The following is a 24172-nucleotide window of genomic DNA, read 5'->3' as shown; positions in this document are numbered from 1 at the left end:
TTTTCCTAGTTTTCTAATTTCTGATCCCTCTAGTAGTGAGACAAAATGTTCTTTCCATGTTTTATCTTCTATGTTGCCCTCAACATTTACTCTTTTTTTCCTTGATCTATTTAAAAATGCCCACACTTCATTTTCGTTTTTAATCAGTCTCAGTTGTTCCTCTTCGAATTCTTTCCATTCTTTTTTTTTTTTTTAGTTTTACATAGTTCCCTCCACTCTCTTCTTTCTTCTTGGTGTTTACATCTACAATCTTTACCTTCTTTCCATTTTTTATATGCCGTTTTTGCTTTTCTTTTCTGTTTTGTACAGCTACGGTCCCACTATCTCTTGTTTCCCAGTGTCCATTTTCTCGATTTGATATCTTTTCTAATCACTGCTCCATCTATTATTTGTTTCGTATCCCATCTTTTTTCAGTTGTGTCCTTTTTCTTTTCAACTGCCTCTAGATCTTGCCTCATGCTTTTAAAGATTTCAATTGCCTCCTTGCTCCAAGATTGAATACACTTGTTTTAGTTTTGCTTCCTCTTGTTTGCCTATCTTCTCCTCTTTTATCCTATCCCATGTTTCTTCTAAAACTACACTAAGTAGGGTATGATCTGATTATATCCTTTCTTCTATTTGAAATTGATCACCTTCTTCCTAACATTATCGTTCACTAACACATAATTTATTACCGTGCTACCCCTTGCTCCTATATATGTAAATTCCCCCATTTCATCCCCTGCAAAATTTCCGTTCAATATAGACCATCCCACAAAAGCTAATCATTCTACTACTACCATTATTTGCTATTTTATCTTTACTTTCTCTTTTTTCTTGCACTAGTATATGTCCATGTGTACTTTAGACTTCCTTCCATTCCTATTTTTATATTAAAATCTCCTCCTATAATTACTTCGCTTTCAAGTTCCTCGCTTTAAACCTTCCAGGACTTCTACAATTTCCTCTCTATTTTCCCCTACCCATCCTTTGCGTCGATTTTACCGACTGTAGCTGTTCCCATTTTCTTCCTTTCTCTTCCCTATCTCGAATTGTCTTTTCTAACCTCTCTATGCGCTCGCCTAATTATTTCGTTATCGCGTTTAAGTGTAACTTTATCTTTTCTATTTTAAGCTTTTCCTGCCTAATTTTTCTTACCTCTTCTAGAATTGAATTCTTGAACTCTTCATCTTTTTGTCTGTCCGTCTTCTTCTTTTCTTTCTCTTTCTTTCCTTCTCTGTCCGGTTCCTTGAAGTTAACCTCTACCACGCTTTTTCTTTCTCCGCTAGCGCTAATCCTACTGTTGATTTTCGCCAACCTTTTTATTGTACACTATCCTTACCTGTAAACAACTCGCAAAATCACAAAATCTTGGCCGAGCTGCCGCGCACACGTCTATTTACTCTGACGCCCCTAACCAAGTCCTCGTCCACTATGTAGTAGATACAAAACGCTCCTTGGACTGGTGCAGAGGAATGTAGGTCACAGAGTTGAGCTCTTGCTCCCCTGCCCGATGCAGAGGAACGTAGGAGCTAGGGTTGAGTACCTCTAAGTGCTCGTCAGACCGATGCCGAGGAACGTAGGTAACTGAGTTTATCCCAGATTCCCTTACCCGATGTAGGTGTTCGGGTTAAGTCTGTCCAGAGGATGGCCGGTCGATGCTGCTCGAAGTAGACGACCGGGCGATGCTGCAGGAAGCAGACGGCTGGACGATGCAGAATGAAGAAGACAAGTTTTATCTTGAACCCCTAATCACCTTGGTGGATGACGGATGTATGGAAAAGTCAAACTTTAAAGGAGAAGCCAACTAGGCTAGTTAACGGTCCCTACGGAAGTATTGATCAACGATAGTACCTGTGGGATCCGGTGTCGGAGGGCCACTTGTGCAGAGATTGCTCTGCCTACGTCAAATACAACCACTACTGGTACTAATACCTGATAGTACATGATATATAGACATACATTGCTCGCAATACCTCATTACTGCCGAAGAGGCGGCGCTGTCGGCGGTACTTACCTAACGTGTACATCTGTATCTCAGCTACTACGTGGTGGATTTTAATCCACCAAGTTCGATTTTCTTTGTTCTGTAACGATAAGACTTTCCCCCGGATGCTGGATAATCAGTCGGATCCAAGATTCGGATAGGGGAAAGGGATAGTAATAAATCTGTTTGTACATTTCAATAACAATAATGAAGTTTATTTTGTAACAAAACAATGGTTCGGGTGATTAGATGTTAAATCCCGTCTGAACAAAAATCAAGTATGCGATTTGTTGAGAATATTTCGCCTTTACAATCAGAATTGTTTAAACTAGCGCGGTTAACAATATATTAGCGAGGCTGCGCAATTACGGTGCATTAATGATTATTCGGTTGCGGCATCGGTGTATCGGGTCGGTATCGGTATTACGGAACGGTGACGGATTTTGAGGTTAGAATTTCATTCGGGTACGGCGGAGTCGTGTGTGCACGGTCCGGCGGATCCTCGTTGCTCGTCTTGTTCTTCCCTTTGCCGTATGTGCACACAGTGACAAACGGAGTCGTGAGATGTCGGCGTAAAGATAGTTCCGGAGGTTAGAGGTTAACCTAAAATTGACCAGGACGTGAGCGCACTCCTGGTGAGTCTCACAGTGCTTACAGTGGCAGAGGGAGCAGCAATACATTAGGATGTAGGCCAAAGGGTTTCGGCGACTCTGGATATCGTCTACGTTTGCTCACGTGAGCGAGAGTCGGCGTCGTTCGGATGTTCCGGATTATTTCGTGCGCTCACGACAATAATACTCAGGCCTATTTTTTTACCAATTTGTGAAAAACAAGATTGTAAGTCTCGTGTTACGTTTTTTTCATGTTGATTTTTCAATTCTTAGCGATTTTAGACGCATTCTGCGAACTATCCTAACCATTGCAACTCGTAACTAAGTATCGAACTTTTCATAAAAAAGACATGATTATTGAAGGTTATCAGAACTATACACTACTCTAATTTTAAAGTTACTCTAATTCTAAGTCAGTTAATAGAGAAGAAAGTCGTTTTTTACGTGAGGCGATAACTGGAGTAAAAAGGCAATAATTAAATTCAAAATTTTGATCAAGATGTTTATAAAAGCAATTAGTTTCAAAGATACTAAGGTTTGAACTTTTTTCCCCACCCGTTATACTCTGTATGACTGAAAACTGCATCGCTTAGTTTAGCAATTATAGCTATTTTGAGAGAGAGAGAGAGAGAGAGAGAGAGAGAGAGAGAGAGAGAGAGAGAGAGAGAGAGAGAGAGAGAGAGAGAGAGAGAGAGAGAGAGAGAGAGAGAGAGAGAGAGAGAGAGAGAGAGAGAGAGAGAGAGAGAGAGAGAGAGAGAGAGAGAGAGAGAGAGAGAGAGAGAGAGATTAGATTAGATTAATTAGTGTTATTTTACGTACAATATGTTGTACGATAAATTGTATACAGCAGGAGTAGTAGTATAGCAAAAATGTGTATTGTGATAGTATGATAATGTGAAGCTGGGTTATGCGAGAGTGTGCGTGTGCGTGAATGTGTACAAGAAATTCAAGTGTTTGTATTTTCAAGTTCGAAAAAGTGCTCTTTAGCTAGTCTCTTGAAACCTGAGATAGATGTAGTGTTACGAATGTGAGATGGTAGGTTGTTCCATAGGTATGAGGCGTTGATATGAAACGAGTTCCTCAGCGTCTCCGTCGAGAATGTCGGAATATCCAGAGGTATCACCTCCCCCCTAACAGGCCGGAGTGTCACGCGGAAGTCGAAGTATGCCAGTACGTATGATGGTACGGCTGTGTTAAACATTTTTCTTAAGAAACAAGCAGTGAAATACTTGCTGCGTCCGGCAGTGGTTAGCCACTGCAACTCCCGCCTGTATGGGGAAATGTGCTCATCTCTTCTTACACCATAGATGTACCGAATTCCTGTATTCGCGAGCCTCTGAAGTTTTAGAGAGAGAGAGAGAGAGAGAGAGAGAGAGAGAGAGAGAGAGAGAGAGAGAGAGAGAGAGAAATTAATTATGTGTATGTAATTGATTAGAAATAATTTTATCGATCAGACGAAAAAAGACATAAACTTTGTAGAGTTATATATGATGTAAAAACCATTTTGATATTAAAGCAATACATAATGTTGAAGGAAGCTACGTGCCAAAGAATTGTCAGCGGTTTTTTCAATATGATCTTGATGTTAATATTATATATCGTTATTATTTTTTAAGTACACTTAATTTGAATATGTTAAATTGGTTTAATAATAATCATGATTCTATTTTCTTTCTAGAGTCTTGCCCTCTGTACCGCGACCGTGATGTTTGTACTTAGTCAAGACCGTCTTGCTATGGATTTAGATAGAGATTGCCTAGAATTGATGTTAAGCCTTTTAGAATCAGACGCAAGTCATAAAAATGCATTAAATGACTGTGGACTAAGTCATACAGAGTTGCAGAAGAATAAAGAAAAAGTTCGCCAATTGTGTGCAGATATTCAAGCACAAGGACATGCAAAGCATTTAAATTTGGATAATATTACGGTAAGGAACTTACAACGTAATTTTTTTGTTCTAAATATTCAAAGTTGCGCATTTTCAAACAAATTTAGTTTTGCTTTCTTACAGAGAAAACTTTAAATCAACAAAAAGTACCTGTATTTTTCAGGCACAGAAGACAAATGCGTGAAATAAAATACCTCATGAAATTTTCGACCAATCCGGCTGAAATTTTAGGAGTCATCTTTTGCATATACTAAAAAACTATTTATAGCACCGCGTGACCTAAAACTGCGTTTATGTCACTACTATTCGTGACCTAAGTAGTTCTTTATTGCACCCTGCTTTATCGGCTTTACCATTAGTCAACAAAGGACCCCGCAATTTCCTTACGGAAACTGGCTTTCGGCCAAATTTTTTGTAATTTCGGGAAATAATAGTTCTGAACTAGTAGATCAAAAATGTTCCTGGGCCCAAAGTCCAAATGTCAATAGTTTAACAGATACAGCTCTTCGAATTTGAAGTTTTATCATGCTCATGCACTGTATGGCTTGTACGAACTTACGATGTTCTTGTTAAAGACAGCTCTGCATACATGTATATATGTATATATATGAATATATAGGAGTGTAGATCATGCATACATATATATATATATATATATATATATATATATATATATATATATATATATATATATATATATATATATACATACATACATATCCATAAACCTATTATATATATACCTACTATTATTATATATAGTTTTACCTATTATATATAGTTTCCGGTATATAAGCTCACCGGTGTATAAGACGCATCCCATTGAAGGGACGTTTTGTGAAAAAAATGAAAATGATAAGAATATAGTTTTGAAGATAAAAATTCGTTTAATTGTAATAATGCACGTCTTATTTGTTTAAAAATAATTACGGGATGATGAAAAAATAATTTGGTTCTGTTATTTTGATGTCTGTTAGCCGACGATGATTAGGTAGGTACATCGCCGTTGCCCATCTCTTACCACGGGGAGGTCGACAATCGAAAGAGACATTTTTTTTTTGTGGTTTTTGTTGCTTTTTATTTTTGTTTGTTTGGTGTTGTTTTTTTTTAAGTTTTTTAGGTCTAAGAGACATTTTCTTTTTTTTTTTGTTTATATTTTGTTGTTTCTTTTGTTTTAAGTTTTTTCAGGTCTAAGAGATATTTTCTTTTTTTTTGTTTTTGTTCTTTTTTTATTTTTTATGTTTTTTGTTGTTTTTTTTGTTTTTTCTATGTAGGTACCTATAAGAATATAGGTATACCTGTATACATATTATACATATGTTTGGAAAATAATAAATCTTACATTCGGTGTATAACACGCAGGGTGACTTTGGAGCCAGCTTTGACGGTAAAAAGGTGCGTCTTATACACCGGAAAATACGGTACATATATATTCATGGTAATAAGATTAAATGAATGAATCATGAATCAATGCACATATCGAATATCTATCTAATCAGATTATGTGGAATCAGGGATGCAAGTACATCTTAGTCACACCATAACCTCAAACGCAATAACATCATACCCACGACAGGTAGGGCTCTGTTAAAAAAATTCAATTACGCTGTAACCCCATAACCTCAAAACATAGGCGTGTGTGCGTGCGTGTGAGGGTACGTTCATGTGTTTGTGTGTGCGTGTGAGGCGAGCATTTGAGTGTGCGTATGTGCATGCGTGTGTATGTACGCGCGTTCGTGGGCTACACATCAATTATTTGGATTGCAAGATTTTGAGCATCTCGATTTGCAGCATCCAATGTGGTATCGAGTAATGAATCATCAGGGTATCTGATATTTTGTTGATGTCGAGCATATCCCAAATACCACAAGACACTAGCAACGTGCGCACATGCTCCCAAAGTACGTGCTCCGCATTGACAGGTACAGTAATAGCCTATTATCGGGACGTCAACATCTTCTTCATCCTCATCGCTATCATCATGAACTGCATAAGCTATGAATGTCTGATGCCTAGTTGCATTTCGAAATATAGAATATATACGTATCCGCAAAAAGCCAGGCTCATTAATATTTTGGTCGAATTGGAACTGTTCGTCATTATCTCGTATTAGTTTGTCTTGTATGTAAGAAGGGGAAAGCTTTACCTGATATGTCCCAACAGTCAGGTCTCTTAAGTAATTCAGGCCGAGTACCGGAAAATCTACTATGCCTTCATCAAGCCGTAGCCATTGAGCGTTTCTTCGTGTTAAGTTGTCCTGGTTGGACAACGTTCACCAGTCTTTCGTTGGCATCCTCGGTATTAAGCTGTCTGATGTTGTTGAATAAGTGCAGGCATTCTGTGGTCAATCCCTAAGTGTTGCAATAAAGGTATTGCGTCGCGATAACCTCTATCCACTAAAACAATATCGCCATCTTGAAACCAGTCTCTTAATGTACCACCATCCTTTTCAAATTCCTCACGAAGAACTTCAGCGTCGTTGTTCCGAGCATCGGTAAAATATGGTCCAAAAATATCCAGTATATAGCCATTTGGTGCTACTATTAGAGTTGGTTTCAAGAGATGTCGATGTTTATGAAGAGAAAAGGATTGTCGCAATACTCGAAAGTTTGAACTTTGATGTATGTATGCATACGTACCATCAATCACGACTATTGCCTTTCTTTCTGCAGGTTAAGGATTGTAGAGCTCATTGGAAAAGTCCGTCACGTGCTGATCTATAAACTGCTGCCTTGTTATGGATTCAGGGCCGATATTCCCCGGAACAAATCTTTGTAATAACGACAATTTCACAAGATCAATAATTGAACTGACATTTTTCCTAGTCGATTCATTGAAAATAACTTTCAAAAAGGCATCACTTAATCCTTGTCTCATCTTGCACAGGTAAATCAACAAATACTTTTTGTTTACATGTCTCATTGTTCCATTATTCTGTAGTACTGGATCACAGAAAGTGAGAAGATCTTCAAACTGCTGTCTATTTATTGGTGACATGCAAGCAAATTCCTCATCGGTCAAGTGATCGCAGTCAATACCTGTACCCCTTTGAATTGCCACGTTTCTCATTTCTTGGAGAAAAACTTGTAATTGTTGACCTCTAATGATATATGGTCTGTTAATAGATTGCAAACCAGGTAACAGAAAGTTAAAGAAGCAACCATTGTCAGTCAGATGATGTCTACAGCTACGTACATTATCTAGGATGTAAATATTTCTTTTGATAAATACCTGAACCCTGCATTCTACTGATAATCTATGGATTTCATTTTGAGCATTGCAAATAATGCAAGTCTGAGAGGCTGGTTGGGTAACAACATTCAATCGCAAACAAGCTGGATCGGCATCTATTAAAGCTATTTCATCGATAATTGATCGATTACAGTTAAGGCATATTCTAGAATTTTCATCTAGAGCTAGTGGTGGATGATTAAGCTCATCTCGTCTAGTGATTGCTATTTGACGTTTGTTAGCATTCTGATCACCAGTCATAAATGCTAGCTGTTGCCTATTGACTTGCCTATTACATACGTAACAAGGCATTTTTTCAAATATTTTTAGAAATACTAAAACTTTTTGGATGGTAGTAGAAACCGATGGCACCATGCGCCAACTACTTAAAGTGAGATGAAAAGATCTGTTTACAAGTGAAGCTTGATACTATGAATAAGCTCACCAATTATCCTGAAAAGGACTATTGGATGAGCTAAAGTTCGAAATGCAAGTGACCGATGGGTCTCCGTTCGACTATCCTAAGAAGGACGTTCGAATGAATACCTTGTATGTATATGTATATATAGAAGTTTTAAGCCTATGTTTCGGGACTTTTGTAAAAATCGATCCCTTTTTCAAGAGTTGAACTCGTAAGTACAGTGCTAAAGCAATCATACCTCTGTGAATGAACTCTAGTTTGGTCCCTGAAAGTGGTCTTAAACATATAGGGGATCCGGGACGGTCCCGGAAACTACCAAAAGTCCTGGAATGTTGACTTACGCATATGGAATGTCCCGGAACATTGACTTATACGTACTTATATGTATATGTATGTATATAATCATAAGTCACTATACATATGAGAAAATGTCCATACAACTACCGTTGCACTAAAGCAATCATCACTCTGTATCTTCATAAGTAACGTTCCGTGTATGGAAATATGCGCCAGTCTGCATAAGTCCACAAAAGTCCACATAAGTACCGATTCATACATGAAAGTGTCCGAATAAGTACCATTGCATGATGTTATATGTGTGTATGTGTGTGTGTGTGTGTGTGTGTGTGTGTGTGTATATATATATATACATACACACATGTATGCAGAGCTGTATTTAACAAGAACATCATAAGTTCGTACAAGCCATACAGTGCATGGGCATGATAAAACTTCAACTTCGAAGAGCTGTATTTGTTAAACTATTGACATTTGGACTTTGGGCCCATGAACATTTTTGATCTACTAGTTCAGAACTATTATTTTCCGAAATTACAAAAAATTTGGCCGAAAGCCAGTTTCCATAAAGAAATTGCGGGGTCCTTTTCAGCAATAGCAGTCAATGCTATTGTTAGGAAAGTTAATTTTATTAATATTATGTATTTAATAGTAACATTGTACGATTAACTTTTGCCACTACAACCAGGACAGTCGACCAAATATAATTAACAGTTGATGAATTGATAAAAGTATTATGGATATATTATTAACATCAGTACCAATAAATGTATTATCAAAATAAATATCATCGTGTTCTTTTTGCAGACATTTATTATCATATATTGTAAATGTTGAAATCATTTAATTTTATACTATGTATGAAAAAAACTTTTTTATTATTTTAAATGCCTTTTTTGCTTCAAATTTTGGATCCATGAAATTAATTGCATATTTATTATATAATTCTGACGCATTAAGTAAATTTTAAAGGATTGATATACATGCTATTAATTTACAAATAAATTTTTGAAATTTATACAAAGCAGCTTCTGTCAAACATTCATTCCATTCTCTATTATTGCTAATAAGACCTTTTGTCACACACGCTTCTTTGTATGTATTGTAAACAATTCCATCTACAGTACGCATATTTGTATACGATTTTGCACCACAAATATGTCATCATAAGAAATGCGAAAAAAGTTTCATTCGGATTCAAAAATAACATAATCCATATTATAGGTTTAAACAACTGTTTCTTTTACATTTCTTTTTTGTTTTTCATTAAAGACGTAATAAAAAGAAATTTTTCCATAAGAATATTGAGATGTATTATCATTTTTAGTTAATTTGAACCAAGATGTTAATATTATTTCTACATTTTTATTGATTCGCTTATTTTCCTGTTTTTCAAAAAACATAAGATTACTCACTTAATTTAAATTCTAAAATACTATACATGACCTTAGGTGCGTATATATTATAACACTCGGTTAATACTGTCCTGCCGTGTTATAACCAAGGCCAGAAGGGCCCTGTTTATTGTAAATTAACGTCGGGCGTGCAGAAGGCACGGCTCGGCTGACTCAGATTATGCACGTGTTTTTACACGAGCCCGCGGAGGCGGCGTAGGTCGGGTCGTAGGAAATAACACACGAGAAGTTTATATAAGGAAATGTATATTCAACTGTAACTATACACGGAGGTGCAAACGCCGCACACTTCGACGAACGATAAAGAGAGACGAGAGATTACCCTGTCGACGTGAGAGAGTGAGAGTGCAGGTACTTACAACTCGGTAGTGGCAGTAGTACTTGACGCAACGGACGTGGTCCAGTCTCGGACGTGGAGATGTAACAGTTCGGACGGGCGTCGCAGCAGCTCGTTGGTAACGCACCGACGAATATCGTTCGCTCTCAAGATGCTCGCAGGACTCACAACAAATCCGCGTATACAGTAGCGCGAGCTACTCGTGTGGATAGCGCAGCGAGACTAACTCTAGTCGCGGTTCTCCCGGCCGTCGGCACATCGTTGTCATATCTCGCCAATTCTGTGCGGCCAGGCGGCAACCGCGCTACCTATGCTCTCACTCTCTCTGTCTCTATCTTGCCTCGTTTCTCGTTCTTGCTCATTTCGGCGCTCGTTGGCAGCTTGCTGAAACAATAATCTTATTACATTTAGTACATAATTAGCCGTTAGACATTTGACGTGCACTTGGCCGTCACAACATATCTTGTTAAAACGTGTTGTGTTATTTCGTCATAATTATATTTATTTTCGTTATTCATATTCCTTTGACCTTACTAAATTTATATAGTTTTTTTTGTAACGTCATTTTTTTATACTTTGATTTTTATAAAAGACTTGTGAAATTAAATCTGGTTGATCTAGAGTAGTTTCATGCGATAATAAATTTCCTTTGATTTTCTATTGATTAGGATTACAAGTCATTGTTAAAAATACATCTAGTTTATCATCGACTTTTAATTATTTCATTGATTCCGAATCATTTTGTTGCATGTCCCTCAGACTCCCTATTTAAGGGATCCAGCCTGGGTTAAATTCTACAAAAATAAGACCGAATATTCTTCCAAAAAATTGTCTCTTTCCACGTAAATTAAAAAACAAAAAATATCTTCTAAAGATATTTACAATATACACTATTTCTACCAAAAAATATCATATATATACCATACAAAATCACTGACCAAAATTCATGACATTTTACTATATAAATAAGTTTTAGTCACTTGCCACGGCTTTGTGAAAGATCGGGACCGTTATTTTTACTCTATCCGGGCTTAAAATGTACCTTAAACATGCCCCCTCAGACCTAAAATAGCAAACTGAAAATTTAAGGATTTTCTGCAGTTGCAATATATAAAAAATAACTTAATGAGAAACTTCAAATAATATATATATATATATATATATATATATATATAATTTTTTTATTAGATACTTCTAATAAGTTTGATTGAAAAAATAATGTAATGTCTCAAAAATATTAACTTCATCAACAAAAGTAGACGGTTAGTCGAGTTTGATTAATTCTATATTATAGTGAATGTCAATAATAGTATGTAACATAATAATTTCGATTGAAACAAAATTACAGATATAAAAAGAAATATGATCAATCGAATAAAGTAAATCATAGTATAATAAATCCTCCTCTCTTAAAAAAGTGATGGGCTTTGTTGTGAAGCATTTAATTGAGAATCGGTCGCCTGGTACAAGAATTAAGGAACGCGAATCAGAAATACGGATTTTATTACATAACCTACAAATGCTTCAAACTGTTGGCGCTAAGCAGGCAGCAAAATTTAAACGTTAATTATGACATGATAAGGAATGCACGAAGCGCACTTAAATTTCCTAGTAATATAAATTATACAATATTATAGTAATATTACAATATTATTTTATTCATAATATAATGAACACAGAATTGTTAGGATCAATTAAGTTCTGAATCAAAAAATAGCTAACTAAAAACTTAAATAATATATTGATCAGATACAAACCATTCTCGTGTACTTACTACGTATCTTACCATGCCTGTTTCATAAATATTAAACTAAGCCCATCATTGAACATAACAATTTTTAATTTGTGATATATTATGTTTGCAAAAATATTGTTATAAACTCGACTTACTTTGATTAATCTCACTTTATTTTTAATATGTAATTTCGTTTTAATTGACAAACATACATACTATTATATTACATTTGTAAATCATTACACATTATGTTATTAACGTGCACAGAAAAATAATCAAACTCGCGCAACCTTTTAATTTTTTGTGTATATCATTACAATATCATTTTCTTTAAATTTTCCTTGGAGCTATGAACATTTATACCTAACATTAATCGCGCGACGTTAGGAGTGAGGTAACCCTGCTAGTTATAGAATAAAATGAAAATAAATTTTGAATATTAAATAATGTTTTTAAACTCTTTATAATTATTTGATGACAGTATTAATTATATTAACTAAATCTATGACTATAAAATAATATTAATTTAAAAATTTTTTTATTTACATTTATAATACAATGTAAATGGTAGGATTATAACAATCATAACATTTATAGTCTGTACTAAAATGTAATACATAATACAATATTTACTTTTATATTAAATGATCACCATATCTTGAATCCCTAGCGAAAAAGAAAAGTGAAAACAACTAAAGAAAACAGTTATGAACTGCAGATGACAGCAGAAAAATGTCGGAATCGAGACACGGAAAACAGTCATCTTCTGTTGTCTTCAGTTTTATTTAGTTTGCTAGAGTTTTATTTAGTTGGCTTCAGTTTTTTCAGGTATGAAATTTTTCGATTTTAAAAATAAATAAATAATGAATACAACAGACAATAACTATAAATAAGCGAAGACAACGGTTTTTTTATAGTTTGAAACAGTTTTCTTGATTTTATAATTGTTGTCTTCTACATTCAATAGTTAGTATTGTCACGTGTGTACACAGGTCACGGGTTTCTAATTACTATAACAAGACGAGTAGAAGAGTGTAATGCGGTGGCGGCCGTGGCGCGACTACAGAACGTCTGCCTTGCAAGCCAGAGGATCGGGTCAAGCCCGGGGTCCGTCACTTTTTGTTGCACTCTTCACTCGTAACATTTTCTGGTGACAGCGGTGGGATGAACAATAAAAAACTAGTTGCCTGCTTTATCATATGCCGATGTAAATAATTAATGAATAACTCACAGATCATGCCCCAAAGCCTCTGAGTCCACACATTGGAACACGCGTAACGGCCTCTCATCTGTGCGGTAATTGCGATCGACGAGGGCGTCGATGACTTTGGGCCGTGGACGTGTCACGTGTGTACACAGGTCACGGGTTTCTAATTACTATAAGAAGACGAGTAGAAGAGTACAATGCGGTGGCAGCCGTGGCGTGACGACAGAATGTCTGCCTTGCAAGCCAGAGGATCTCGGTTCAAGCCCGGGGTCCGTCACTTTTCATTACACTCTTCACTCGTAACAGTATTTAAAAGATTTTTCGATATAGTGTGCGGAAAATGCACTATCACGCACGCTCCGCGTGCGTTCAAGCAAATTTTTCGCCCCTTGTATCAAAAAATAACGTTCGATACACATGCGAAAAGTTGATTTTACAAAAGTGGGAGGTTTGCTGCCGAGCGAAGCGAGTTTGTGCACTTGTATTAAAATATACTATTTTAACAAACCTTATTGAAAAATCTCAAGTGAGATCTTTAATCAAAATTTTATCTGTGATTTTGCTTACGGATTTTTAGAATTTCATTAATAGATAAAATTCAGTTGGCAATAATCAAAAGACACTTTATTGATTGTAGAATCAATAAAGAAACTTTATAAGAGTATTTTAGAAGTAATCCTAATAGAGCAATATACCTAATAGTAGAGATCTCATTTGAGATTTATCAACAGGGATGACTATAGATAACTGATGAGAATTTTAAAATATTAAAAATTCACATTAGCTTGGGGTGTGCAGTCGTACGGATAGCGGGAATATATATAATTATACATTTTTAAAAGATATTATAATAAACATATATAATACATTATTCAAAGTATATAATTTATTGTAATGTTTGTTTAAAAAATCTACTCGATTATAAATTATGGTTTAATTTGAAGAAATTTATATTCTTTAATATTAACTAGCGCGATTCACTTTACTCCTAACGTCGCGCGGTTAAATATATATATATATATATATATATATATATATATATATATATATATATATATATATATATATATATATATATATATATATATATATATATATATATATATATATATATATATATATATATATATATATATATATATATATATATATATTGTGTAACGAGTTGAGCACCGCGGCTCACTCGTAGCGGTATGAGTACCGCTGCGCCGTGACGAAGCAGCATAGATTCGCGCGCGCAACTAAAACACGTGTGAATTCGGCCGGCGATAGGAGAGAGAGGGAGGGGGGGCTTTATTTGCCTTCACGGCAAAATAGTAAATACATGACAGGTACATAATATATAAATTACACGGAATAAGCAAATAAATAAAATACATAGAAAAATACACGCAGTTATCACAAGGTCTTATCACATCAGTCAGGTAGTTATCACATGTTAATCAATCACATATCACAGTAAAATTTATCATTTGAAGCCCTAAGAGAGTGATACACCTCCGTTTAAAAATAAAATAAATAAAAAATATTGCACAAGATTTTTGGCTTCGTCATCACAAAACTAAGTTAAGTAACGATCTGAGGACCGAGTCTGACGAGATTAAAAAATAAAATACAGCGCCAGAGGGCTCAGAGTCGCTAAATTTCAGCGGCCAGCAGGTGCAGTGCTCTCTTGAAGGACGCAAGTGATGGTAGGCTTCGCAAAGCAGAAGGGAGAGAGTTCCAGAACCGAGCACCCTGGACCTGGAAGGCCCTAGCCCCGGTTTCAGTGCTCACGGTAGGGATGCTCAGTTTCGGAGGAACTCCCCTACTGGAGAGTCTCGGCTTGTGTTTGCTAAAGAAAGAGGCCAGATAAGAAGGTTCACCGATCCGAGTTACTCTGTATAGCAAAATGGCCTCAAAGTAGAGCCTGCTTGAATCGGTGCGAAGCCATTCAAGACGCCGCCTGTAGGGACTGATGTGTTCATCCCTTCTAACCCCGAAGTTGAATCTCACACATGAAATGCTCAGTCTCTGTAGCCGTATTCGCTGTTCGTTCGACACGTCTAGGATGGTCACAGCACAGTAGTCGATGTATGGTTGTATCAGTGACTCAATCAGCCTTCTGCGGAGAGTCTCAGTGGTGCAGCTCCTGATAAACTGCATGCTATACAGGGCTTTGTTGACTTTTTCCGTGATAGCATCCACCTGCGGTTTCCAAGTGAGTTTGCTATCCAATACAACACCGAGACTTACGACCGTATCACTGAATGGGACGATCACTCCGTCCGACAACGGAACTCCAGGCAAGTTCCATGATTTAATATCTTTAACGTTTTTCATGGAACCGAAAAATATGGACTTAGTTTTGCCGGAGTTGAGTCGCAGACCGGAGCTCTCCGCCCAGCCATAAACCAGCCGTGCCGCTTCTGCTAGTCGAGCCAAGCCGTCCAGGAAATTATCTTTGTTGGTGGGTAGATAAATCTGGAGATCGTCCGCGTAAAGAAGATATTTAATTGCGGTGCCGTCGAATATTGTTTGAAGGTCATTGACGTAGAGACTGAACAGCAGGGGTCCCAGGACAGAACTCTGTGGAACTCCCAGATTGGTTTCAAGCCACTCTGAGGTTCCGTCTTTATTCGAAATCATCATCTGAGATCGCCCCTGTAAATATGATTTAATCCATAGGAGAGCTGCCCTAGAGAACCTCAGCTGTCTCAGTTTAGATAGTAATTTGGAAGGTGAGATAGTGTCAAAGACCTTGCTGAAGCCAAACAGCAGCATAAGCGTCACCTTCTTTTTATCAATTGCCATGCGTACGTCGTCATTCACTTTTAATAACGCAGTCTGTGTACTATGGTGTTTTCGGAAACCGGCCTGGAAGGAGTCGGGTATATAATTTTTATTAAGATACTCCGTGATCTGGGTGTGTGCTATCTTCTCGAGTACCTTTGAGAGGAAGCAGAGTAATGCAATCGGACGAAAGTCCTTAACATTAGAAGGAGCGCTGGTCTTTCTTAGCGCGATTAACTGTGCTTGCTTCCAGATACTCGGAAAGATTCCCTGAGCAAAGGAGCAGTTAAATAAATTGAGAATAAATTCGCCAATAATTGGGTGGGCTCATACTAACAGGGCTATAGGTAAAGCCCTCCTCGCAGAGAGAGAGAGAGAGAGAGAGAGAGAGAGAGAGAGAGAGAGCGAATGAATCCTGTAGGTGCACGCTCAGATAGCTCTCGGCTCCCGAATCGTCAACACGCGACTTCGCTTGTCGGTTTTCGTTGTGCTGTGCCCAGCATTGTGCGAGTGAGTGTGACAGTGCTAAACTGTCCTGATAATCCTACTTGTGAGACCGTGTGGTGTAACGACACTTGCAGTGCTAAGCTGGTTTATCAGGGCGGCGAGTAACGCAGCGTAGACACCGAGAAAAGGTTTCAAAGCGTGCGGTGCATGTGATTGTATGTATGTGTGTGTGCATCACCTACGCGAGGGTGATACGGCGCGCGCGACCTTCTCGACGTTAGACGTGAACGGCAGCGCATATTTCGGCGTCGCGGCGAGTCGCAATTCTGTGACGACTCGCATGTTTATTTTGCTTTTGTAAAATTACGATTATTTCGCGTTTGTTAAATATCCGTAGACTTATTATTTTACGCAAGTATTAGTTATTTCTCGTCCTTTTTCACGCGATTCCGATCCCGGCTCCTTCCCGTGAATACCGCCGCCTCCGCGGGCGTTATCCAGATTCGATCAACGCAGTTGAGCAGCCGAGAGCGCACTAGGCGGTGCGTAGACCACTACAAGATAAAGCAGCTTCGACGGCTGCATGCAACGTGGGTAGATCGCGAGCGTCGAGGAGTTCTCCGCCGCAACGAGGGAGTGCGATTCCGTTGATTATTATTGTCTTCCTCGCATAAATTCACACTCTGTTACAATTGCAATAGTAATAAAATTTAATTTTGTTAAGATCTTGTTTTCCAATGTTAATACCTAATAGGGATGGAAGTAAAAACTTTAAATAATAAAGATTTGAAACTCCAAAATTGCGCATTGATTTATAATGGAAGGTAAAATTTTGAAACTTTAGGAAATATAAAATAACAAGAGTTTAGAGTATTGTGGTTTTAAATTTAGAATTTAAAATTTATTTTTTGACTGTCGTAGTTTCTTAATCATCTATTTCCTAATATTTCAATTCAATATTTTCGTTTTAGAAATTGTTCAATTTCACTTTTTTAATTTTGCCTTCCATGCTTTAATTTTTTCGAATATTAATTTTTCTAAATTTTTGCTGTCAAGTTAAATTGATTATTTAATAACTGATTATCTTGAAAATAAAGACGCTAAAATTTTAGTACAAAAATAGAAAAATATGATGTCTCATTATATCTAGTAAGCAACGTAAAATTTTTATACATTTTTTGCGCTCTTGCACTTCCCCTCCACTATCCCTTCACTTTCCCTCCACTCTTTCTCTCTGTCTATCGATACTTTCTTTCTTTCTTCTTTATTCTAATATTGAATATAAACTTCTGTCTCGGTTGATCAGACTTGAGACCGACATATATTTATTACGTTGATATTTTAAATTGTAATATAATACATCATAAGCAGTTCAAAACAATAAATCAAGGCTTGAAAGATCACAGAAACACCCTTTTTACGTCGTATGATAACAGGTACATTTTGTAGTATGTAATTTTACTTGCCAATATACTTTGAGAAGTAAAACATTTAAAGGACTTTTTGTAAGACAGAAGAATGCAATAATTAGATACAAATTTATAAGATTCTATGATTGGATGGAATTAAATTGAAAGGTATAAAATAAAACAAAGTGTAACGTTATGATTGAAGTTATATTAAAGCGTCTAATGGTTATTAACATCAAAAGTGTAAAGATCAAAACCTCACTAATTTTTTAATCGATACATAGGTTTAAAGTTTAAAGTTTAAGATGACAGGTTACCACACCACCCTAGAGGTACTGTCAGAAGCACATTATATTAGAGTCATAATACAATATACTTCAGGCGCGTGGATTTTTTTTTAAGATATCGTTATCATTTAATATAAAAGTAAATATTGCATTATGTATCACATTTTAGTACATATTGTGATTGTTATAATCCTACAATTTACATCATATTATAAATGTAAATAAAAAAAATCTTTAATTCATATTATTTTATTGTTATATTTTGTTAATATAATTGATACTTTCATCAAATAATTACAAAGAGTTTGAAAACATTTTTTAATATTTAAAATTAATTTCCATTTTATTCTATAATTTTAAAACCGATCCTGTGTACTATTAGCTATAACTACTTTTATTGAATATATTCATTTGTACTTGACGGTAGTTGATCCTCGTGGAACGTTTTTGAAATCATGCTTTTGATTGGTTAAAATTTTCGATGCGGCAATCTGATTGGAGCATTTCAAAAGTGTACTACAAGAATTTCCTATTATTGAGTGTACATCTAATATTTAATAGTATATTAAATAATGACACGTCAAGTAATTAAATATCATTACAAGTAATTTGTAAATAGCGAGCAAAGCGAGCGTTCCCTGCTAGTATACTATTATAACGTTTGCTGTGAATGTAGCAAACGAGAAAACATTATTGTAATAACGATTTAGATCTCTAAATTTTCTATTATTTTCTCTTATCTACTTTTTTTGTAATCTTACTTCGTTTATGTTGTCGACTGCATCTTTTTGTATTTTTTTTTTTATCTAAAGAATACGAACTCATATTTTCTACTTTGTTTTTTTTTACGTTTTTTTCATTAAGCTTCTATGGGAACTTTTTTTATAATTAGCCTAGAAAATGAAATTATTCTGATTTGATATATTATAATGTCTTGTGTCTATGGGACAGCATGAAAATGAACTGAATTCAGTTCATTTTCATTATTAGTGATAGAATAACAACCGTTATATATATATATATATATATATATATATATTTATTTATATTTATATTTATATTTATATTTATAAAATTTGCACTAGAAACTAAAACAAGAACAGAAGATTTTTGGTGGATAGAGTTTATGATATTAACTGCTCGCGTTAATCTAGCGAACGAATTAGTCATTGTTTACACGAAATTATTAACTATGTACAAAAATGTATCCTCTTTTACAAAAATGGCTTCTGGATCGACGAAGCAGTCAAGCTGCAAGGGCCTAACCCAATCGCTCATGCACCAACCTTTGATTCGAAGCTGAGCCAGTTAATGCACTATCTCCTCTAAGATTCTCCTCCCGTCATGATATTTTTATCTCTGGTCCGGATCGAGTCATCAACGTCTTAATAAAGCCTGCGACTGCATCAACCTTAATAGGGCATTTAAGGTTATCCATATAGCTTTATTAAAATTGGCCAAGCTTGTCAACACTTTACCGATTACATTACCTGGGTGCACAACCCTTAGTTTTACCCGCATTAACCACTGATCTCAGCTGGCTTCCAGTAGCCAAGTTTTTAACATAATTTCTGCCTTTTTATCAGGAAATAATTACTGGAATATTCCGGCCTTTATAGAGAATGTAGTTCTTTCTCTCTGTAGGTCATTCTTAATCAGCATTTTTGAATTATAAGAATTGCATCGTTACAACGCTTTCTCTTTGAAAAAGCAAAAAGAGGCTAAATGAATTTAAGCATTGTTGTAAAAAATATTTGTCAACCTGTAATAAAAACAAATGAAATCATTTTTGTTATTATTATATACTTATTAAAACGCACATTAATGTGTTTTCTTTTCCCATGGAGAAGAAGTATTAAGGCAAATTTGGGAAAGATTGGCAAATAATTTTGTAGATAAGGTGGTAAAAAAACAGCCCTATCCTCAATGTCTGCCGTGTGTTGAATTCTCATCAAGCAAAGTTATTTGTACTTGAACCACGTTAACTCACCCGTTTGATTAGCAAAACGCCCCGCTTCGCCTTTACCGACCCTTTGCAAAGGCATGTCTTATTTCATAATGTATGTTCCTTATTTCCAGGTTTTTCATTAATTTGGTTTCAATTAACATATGAAATTTTGTTACTAAACAAAAGGTTGGTACAGAAATATATTGTACGGTAAAGGGTCTAAAAAAACACGAATAGAAATTGCTTAATTTTATAAAGTTACGAAGATTTCAATTTTAAAACCCGTAATCAATCAAGAGCACATAAATATTTATGATTCATGTAGTTTGAGTGATTCTTTCATAACTTTTGTTTCGGATACTACATTATGTGGAATATTTATTAACAGAAGAGGAAAAATAGATATTAAAAATTATTTTATATTCTAAATGAAAAAACTCATCAATTTAGCTTTTTTTGAAAATAATGAATACCTTCAATTGGCAGGTTGGGCAGCTAGCGATGGAAACGTTACTTAGCTTAACATCGAAACGAGCTGGTGAATGGTTTAAAGAAGAATTGCGAGAACTCGGTGGTTTAGAACATATTGTAAAAACTATTACAGACTGTTATCGACAGATAAATTTTTCCAATATTTCTGATATCTATTGGGATGAACCGTTGCTGGATAAATTACGAAAAGTTGACAGATGTTTAAGAGTTTTAGAGAATGTATGTATACAATTTTTAATGTATTTGAATATTATGAACCTTATTTAATTTATGCATTTTAATTAGGTAACACATGTGAATGAGGGAAATCAAGTATACTTGTTAAATTATAATGATAGTATTTTAGTGATTACGTTAGCTAATTTGTACAGCTTATGTGGAAATGAAATTTTAAAATTTCCTATACACGACAATATTGATAAAAGTTCAGATGGAGCCGTCATCAGTGAATGTTTGTTTGCAATCATCAAAGTACTTATCAATCTAACACATCGTTTTAATAGACAATGTAAGTTTTTCAATTAACTTTAAACTATTACTAGATTTATACCACGAATTAATTCAATTTGATAAAGGTCAAATTGGCCCAAGAGTACTTTATATTGACATAACTGTCGCTGTAAGTAACTTAGATACTAATGAGAATTGTTCTAATAGAATGTGTATGCACGTAACAATGCAGTTTAACTCTAATTAAATTTTATTTGAAAAAAGCACACATGAAATGAAGAAATTTGCCAAAATAAGATGTTTTCTAACTTATTTTTTTAATACATTCTTATAATAGTATATTTTGATACTAGTTCGAGAATGTGAATTTAACCTTGTGTGATCGTTTGCATAGAAGTGAAAAGATCATACTAGACGTAAATCACATTTACGCACATGTATTGAAATAAACCGTAGCATACGCTTTTGCGATGCAGCGTTAGTAATGATGTGTTATTAGGCATCAAGTTACGAATCGGCGCTTCCAAATGTAGGCTCCAATCATCACATACAGGAATAAAAAATTCACCCATTTTCCGAATTCAAGTTTTAAGAGGTTGAATTTTCTCTTCTTACACTTCTTTCTTCCAGGGTTAGCCGTAAGTTTATGCTTCGGTATTTACCTTCATGCTGATGGGAAAAGCATAACTCCAAAAAACCGTAAGCTGAGTAGTTTTCATTATCAGGTGTGGAAATCCCAAGACGTTTAGTATTGACTATCTTGGGTTTGTGTCTTGTGACGACGAATACAATAAACAACGCGATTGTTTTTTTTTTTGCAAATTTCCAAGGTCCTATCCAATCCGACTAGAGTTATGGTGTTGGTTCTTCGGGGGTCTAGGTACTAAATTTTTCAACCATGGATTTATTAAACAATGAGAGCTTGTTTGTCGTACCAACACTTCGTCTTTTTCATTTGTAAGTAAATCTAATCTAGTGCTATTTTATGAATTTCGTTAAGTTTTCTCCTAAGCTTGTGTATTTGAAATTTTTGTAATCTTCAAAATTTTAACAATATTATAATGTTCAAAATTTTCACTATTTTGAAAATTTAAAAAATGTTTAAAATACTTATATCGATACACCCATCCATCGGATAGGCTGCAGAGTGAGGAAAAAACTACTCCTTTGGGAGGAATAAACTTTTTTCCTCCCAAGGTAGTATTTTTTTTCCGCTGTTAAGAAAAACTCGATTTTCCATTCATTTAAAATGCATGGTAAGTGGCCTTTTTGTGCACGTATCATGAAAAAATAATTGTTAATAATTCAGAATCCAAAAATACATATGCATGTCAAATATTATTGATATTGACGGAGTAGTTCAAGAAATATTACTGTACACACATACACACACACGTACGCACACACACCCATACGGACATTTTCTAAAAACACTTGATTTGAACTTCTAACACACCAAAAAGTATTTTCTAGCAGTTTTGACGAAACTCAAAATTTTACTATTACAAAGCTTCTACTAGGAGGAAGCAATTTGTCAGAATTTTTGGGAATCAAGAAGAACAACACCATTACAATCACAATCAAATGGACAAGTAGAAGACAACACCTAACACTTCTACACTATTTTACCAAATAAATACATGATAATCAGAAAGATTGGGATCGTTGGGTTTCACTATTTTTGTTAGCTTGCAGGTTTTTAAAACATGCGATGACAGGAGCTACCCCAACTAAGATGTACAGTTTGTAATCTGAGGCTTCCTTTGGACTTAATTTGAGAGTGTCTACGAGAAGAAGTTAAGGTTGAGGAGGACGAGGATTACGTACGTACACAAGCTTAGGAGGAAACTTAACGAGATTCATAAAATAGCACTAGATTAGATTTACTTACAAATGAAAAAGACGAAGTGTTGGTACGACAAACAAGCTCTTATTGTTTAATATATCCATGGTTGAAAAATTTAGTACCTCGACCCCCGAAGAACCAACACCATAACTCTAGTCGGATTGGATAGGACCTTGGAAATTTGTAAAAAAAATCAATCGCATTGTTTATTGTATTCGTCGTCACAAGACACAAACCCAAGATAGTCAATACTAAACGTCTTGGGATTTACGCACCTGATAATGAAAACTACTCAGCTTACGGTTTTTTGGAGTTGTGCTTTTCCCATCAGCATGAAGATAAATACCGAAGCATGAACTTACAGCGAGGTACTGCAGTTTCTCAACCTCAACCTATCTCCCGACGAGTCGGGAATAAACAGCTACATGTATGTATATAGAAACGGAGGATTCAGAGGAATAACAAGAAACAACGACGAATTTAACATCGGCTACAATATCTATAGCTATGGGGAGCACTGAGCTTATTCCTTGCTGTTATTATATATGCGACAGCAGAACATATATGTTAAAATATTATATACATATAAGATAATCAATTAAGTTTTGTCTTAGAAAAGCATATATAATAGATACTAATTCATGAAATTTATTATAGAAAAGAAACTAAGAAACTAGCATTGGAATGTTTTGAGACTGTCTTGTGACGGTCAACGTTTCTTTCGTTTAGATCCTACATTCTTATATGTATATAGTCCGTGTTATATAGTCTGCTGAGCAGGTATAGTACACTGAACAGCTGATACATGTAAATAAATACAACTATTATTGGCAATGAGGATATGTCGTTTTTTTTGCTTGTCGTTGATAAATAAATTATTGTCGTTAAGTGCGGCCGTAATTTTCGCGTTTGTGAGTAAATTCGCGATAAGTGCATTTATTTATTATTTATTTTTATTTATTAAACCAAAATAATAGCTTACGTAGTATACATTAACGGTACGCATACTAGCAAGCCTTGTAGAGGTAAACTTAGTTACCTGTGTACAAGCTTGGTATGTAACAAAAAAAACTTAAAACTAGTTCTTAAAACTAAGGATAATTACATTATCAGACCCTTACAACAACGCTATTTACATTTTCTTTTTTTAGAATTTAACAAATTTAAAACTATTTGAAAAACTAAGTTTTGGTTTTAATCTAAATCTTAAGTTTACTTTTTGCCGCGGTTTTGCTTATATCTAATTCCTTAAGCTCATTTGGTAGTGAATTATAAGTTATAATGGCATTATTATAACTCTTTTTATCACTTACTCGTTTTTGCTCTTTGGTACAATTAAGCTTTTTTTCCTATTAACATTTGTAGACATTTGAAATTGAGTTTTGAGATCATTATAATGGATTTTAAGGGATT

At 35.2% G+C, this 24172-nt stretch overlaps 1 protein-coding gene across 1 annotated transcript in view; it reads left to right on the top strand.

Annotated features, from left to right (window-relative positions):
• The window catches only part of LOC100117088 (protein wings apart-like), a 270210-nt gene that overhangs the window by 113585 nt on the left and 132453 nt on the right, over nt 1-24172 (top strand). Inside the window, exons 4-6 of the mRNA XM_031930082.2 lie at nt 4256-4504; nt 20458-20682; nt 20749-20971. Of these exons, the coding sequence (XP_031785942.1) occupies nt 4256-4504; nt 20458-20682; nt 20749-20971 (697 nt within the window). The remainder of the gene's footprint in view (nt 1-4255; nt 4505-20457; nt 20683-20748; nt 20972-24172) is intronic.

This window comes from Nasonia vitripennis (genome assembly GCF_009193385.2).
Source record: "Nasonia vitripennis strain AsymCx chromosome 4 unlocalized genomic scaffold, Nvit_psr_1.1 chr4_random0008, whole genome shotgun sequence".
Classification (NCBI taxonomy): domain Eukaryota; kingdom Metazoa; phylum Arthropoda; class Insecta; order Hymenoptera; family Pteromalidae; genus Nasonia; species Nasonia vitripennis.
This window is presented reverse-complemented; position numbering and strand designations above follow the sequence as displayed.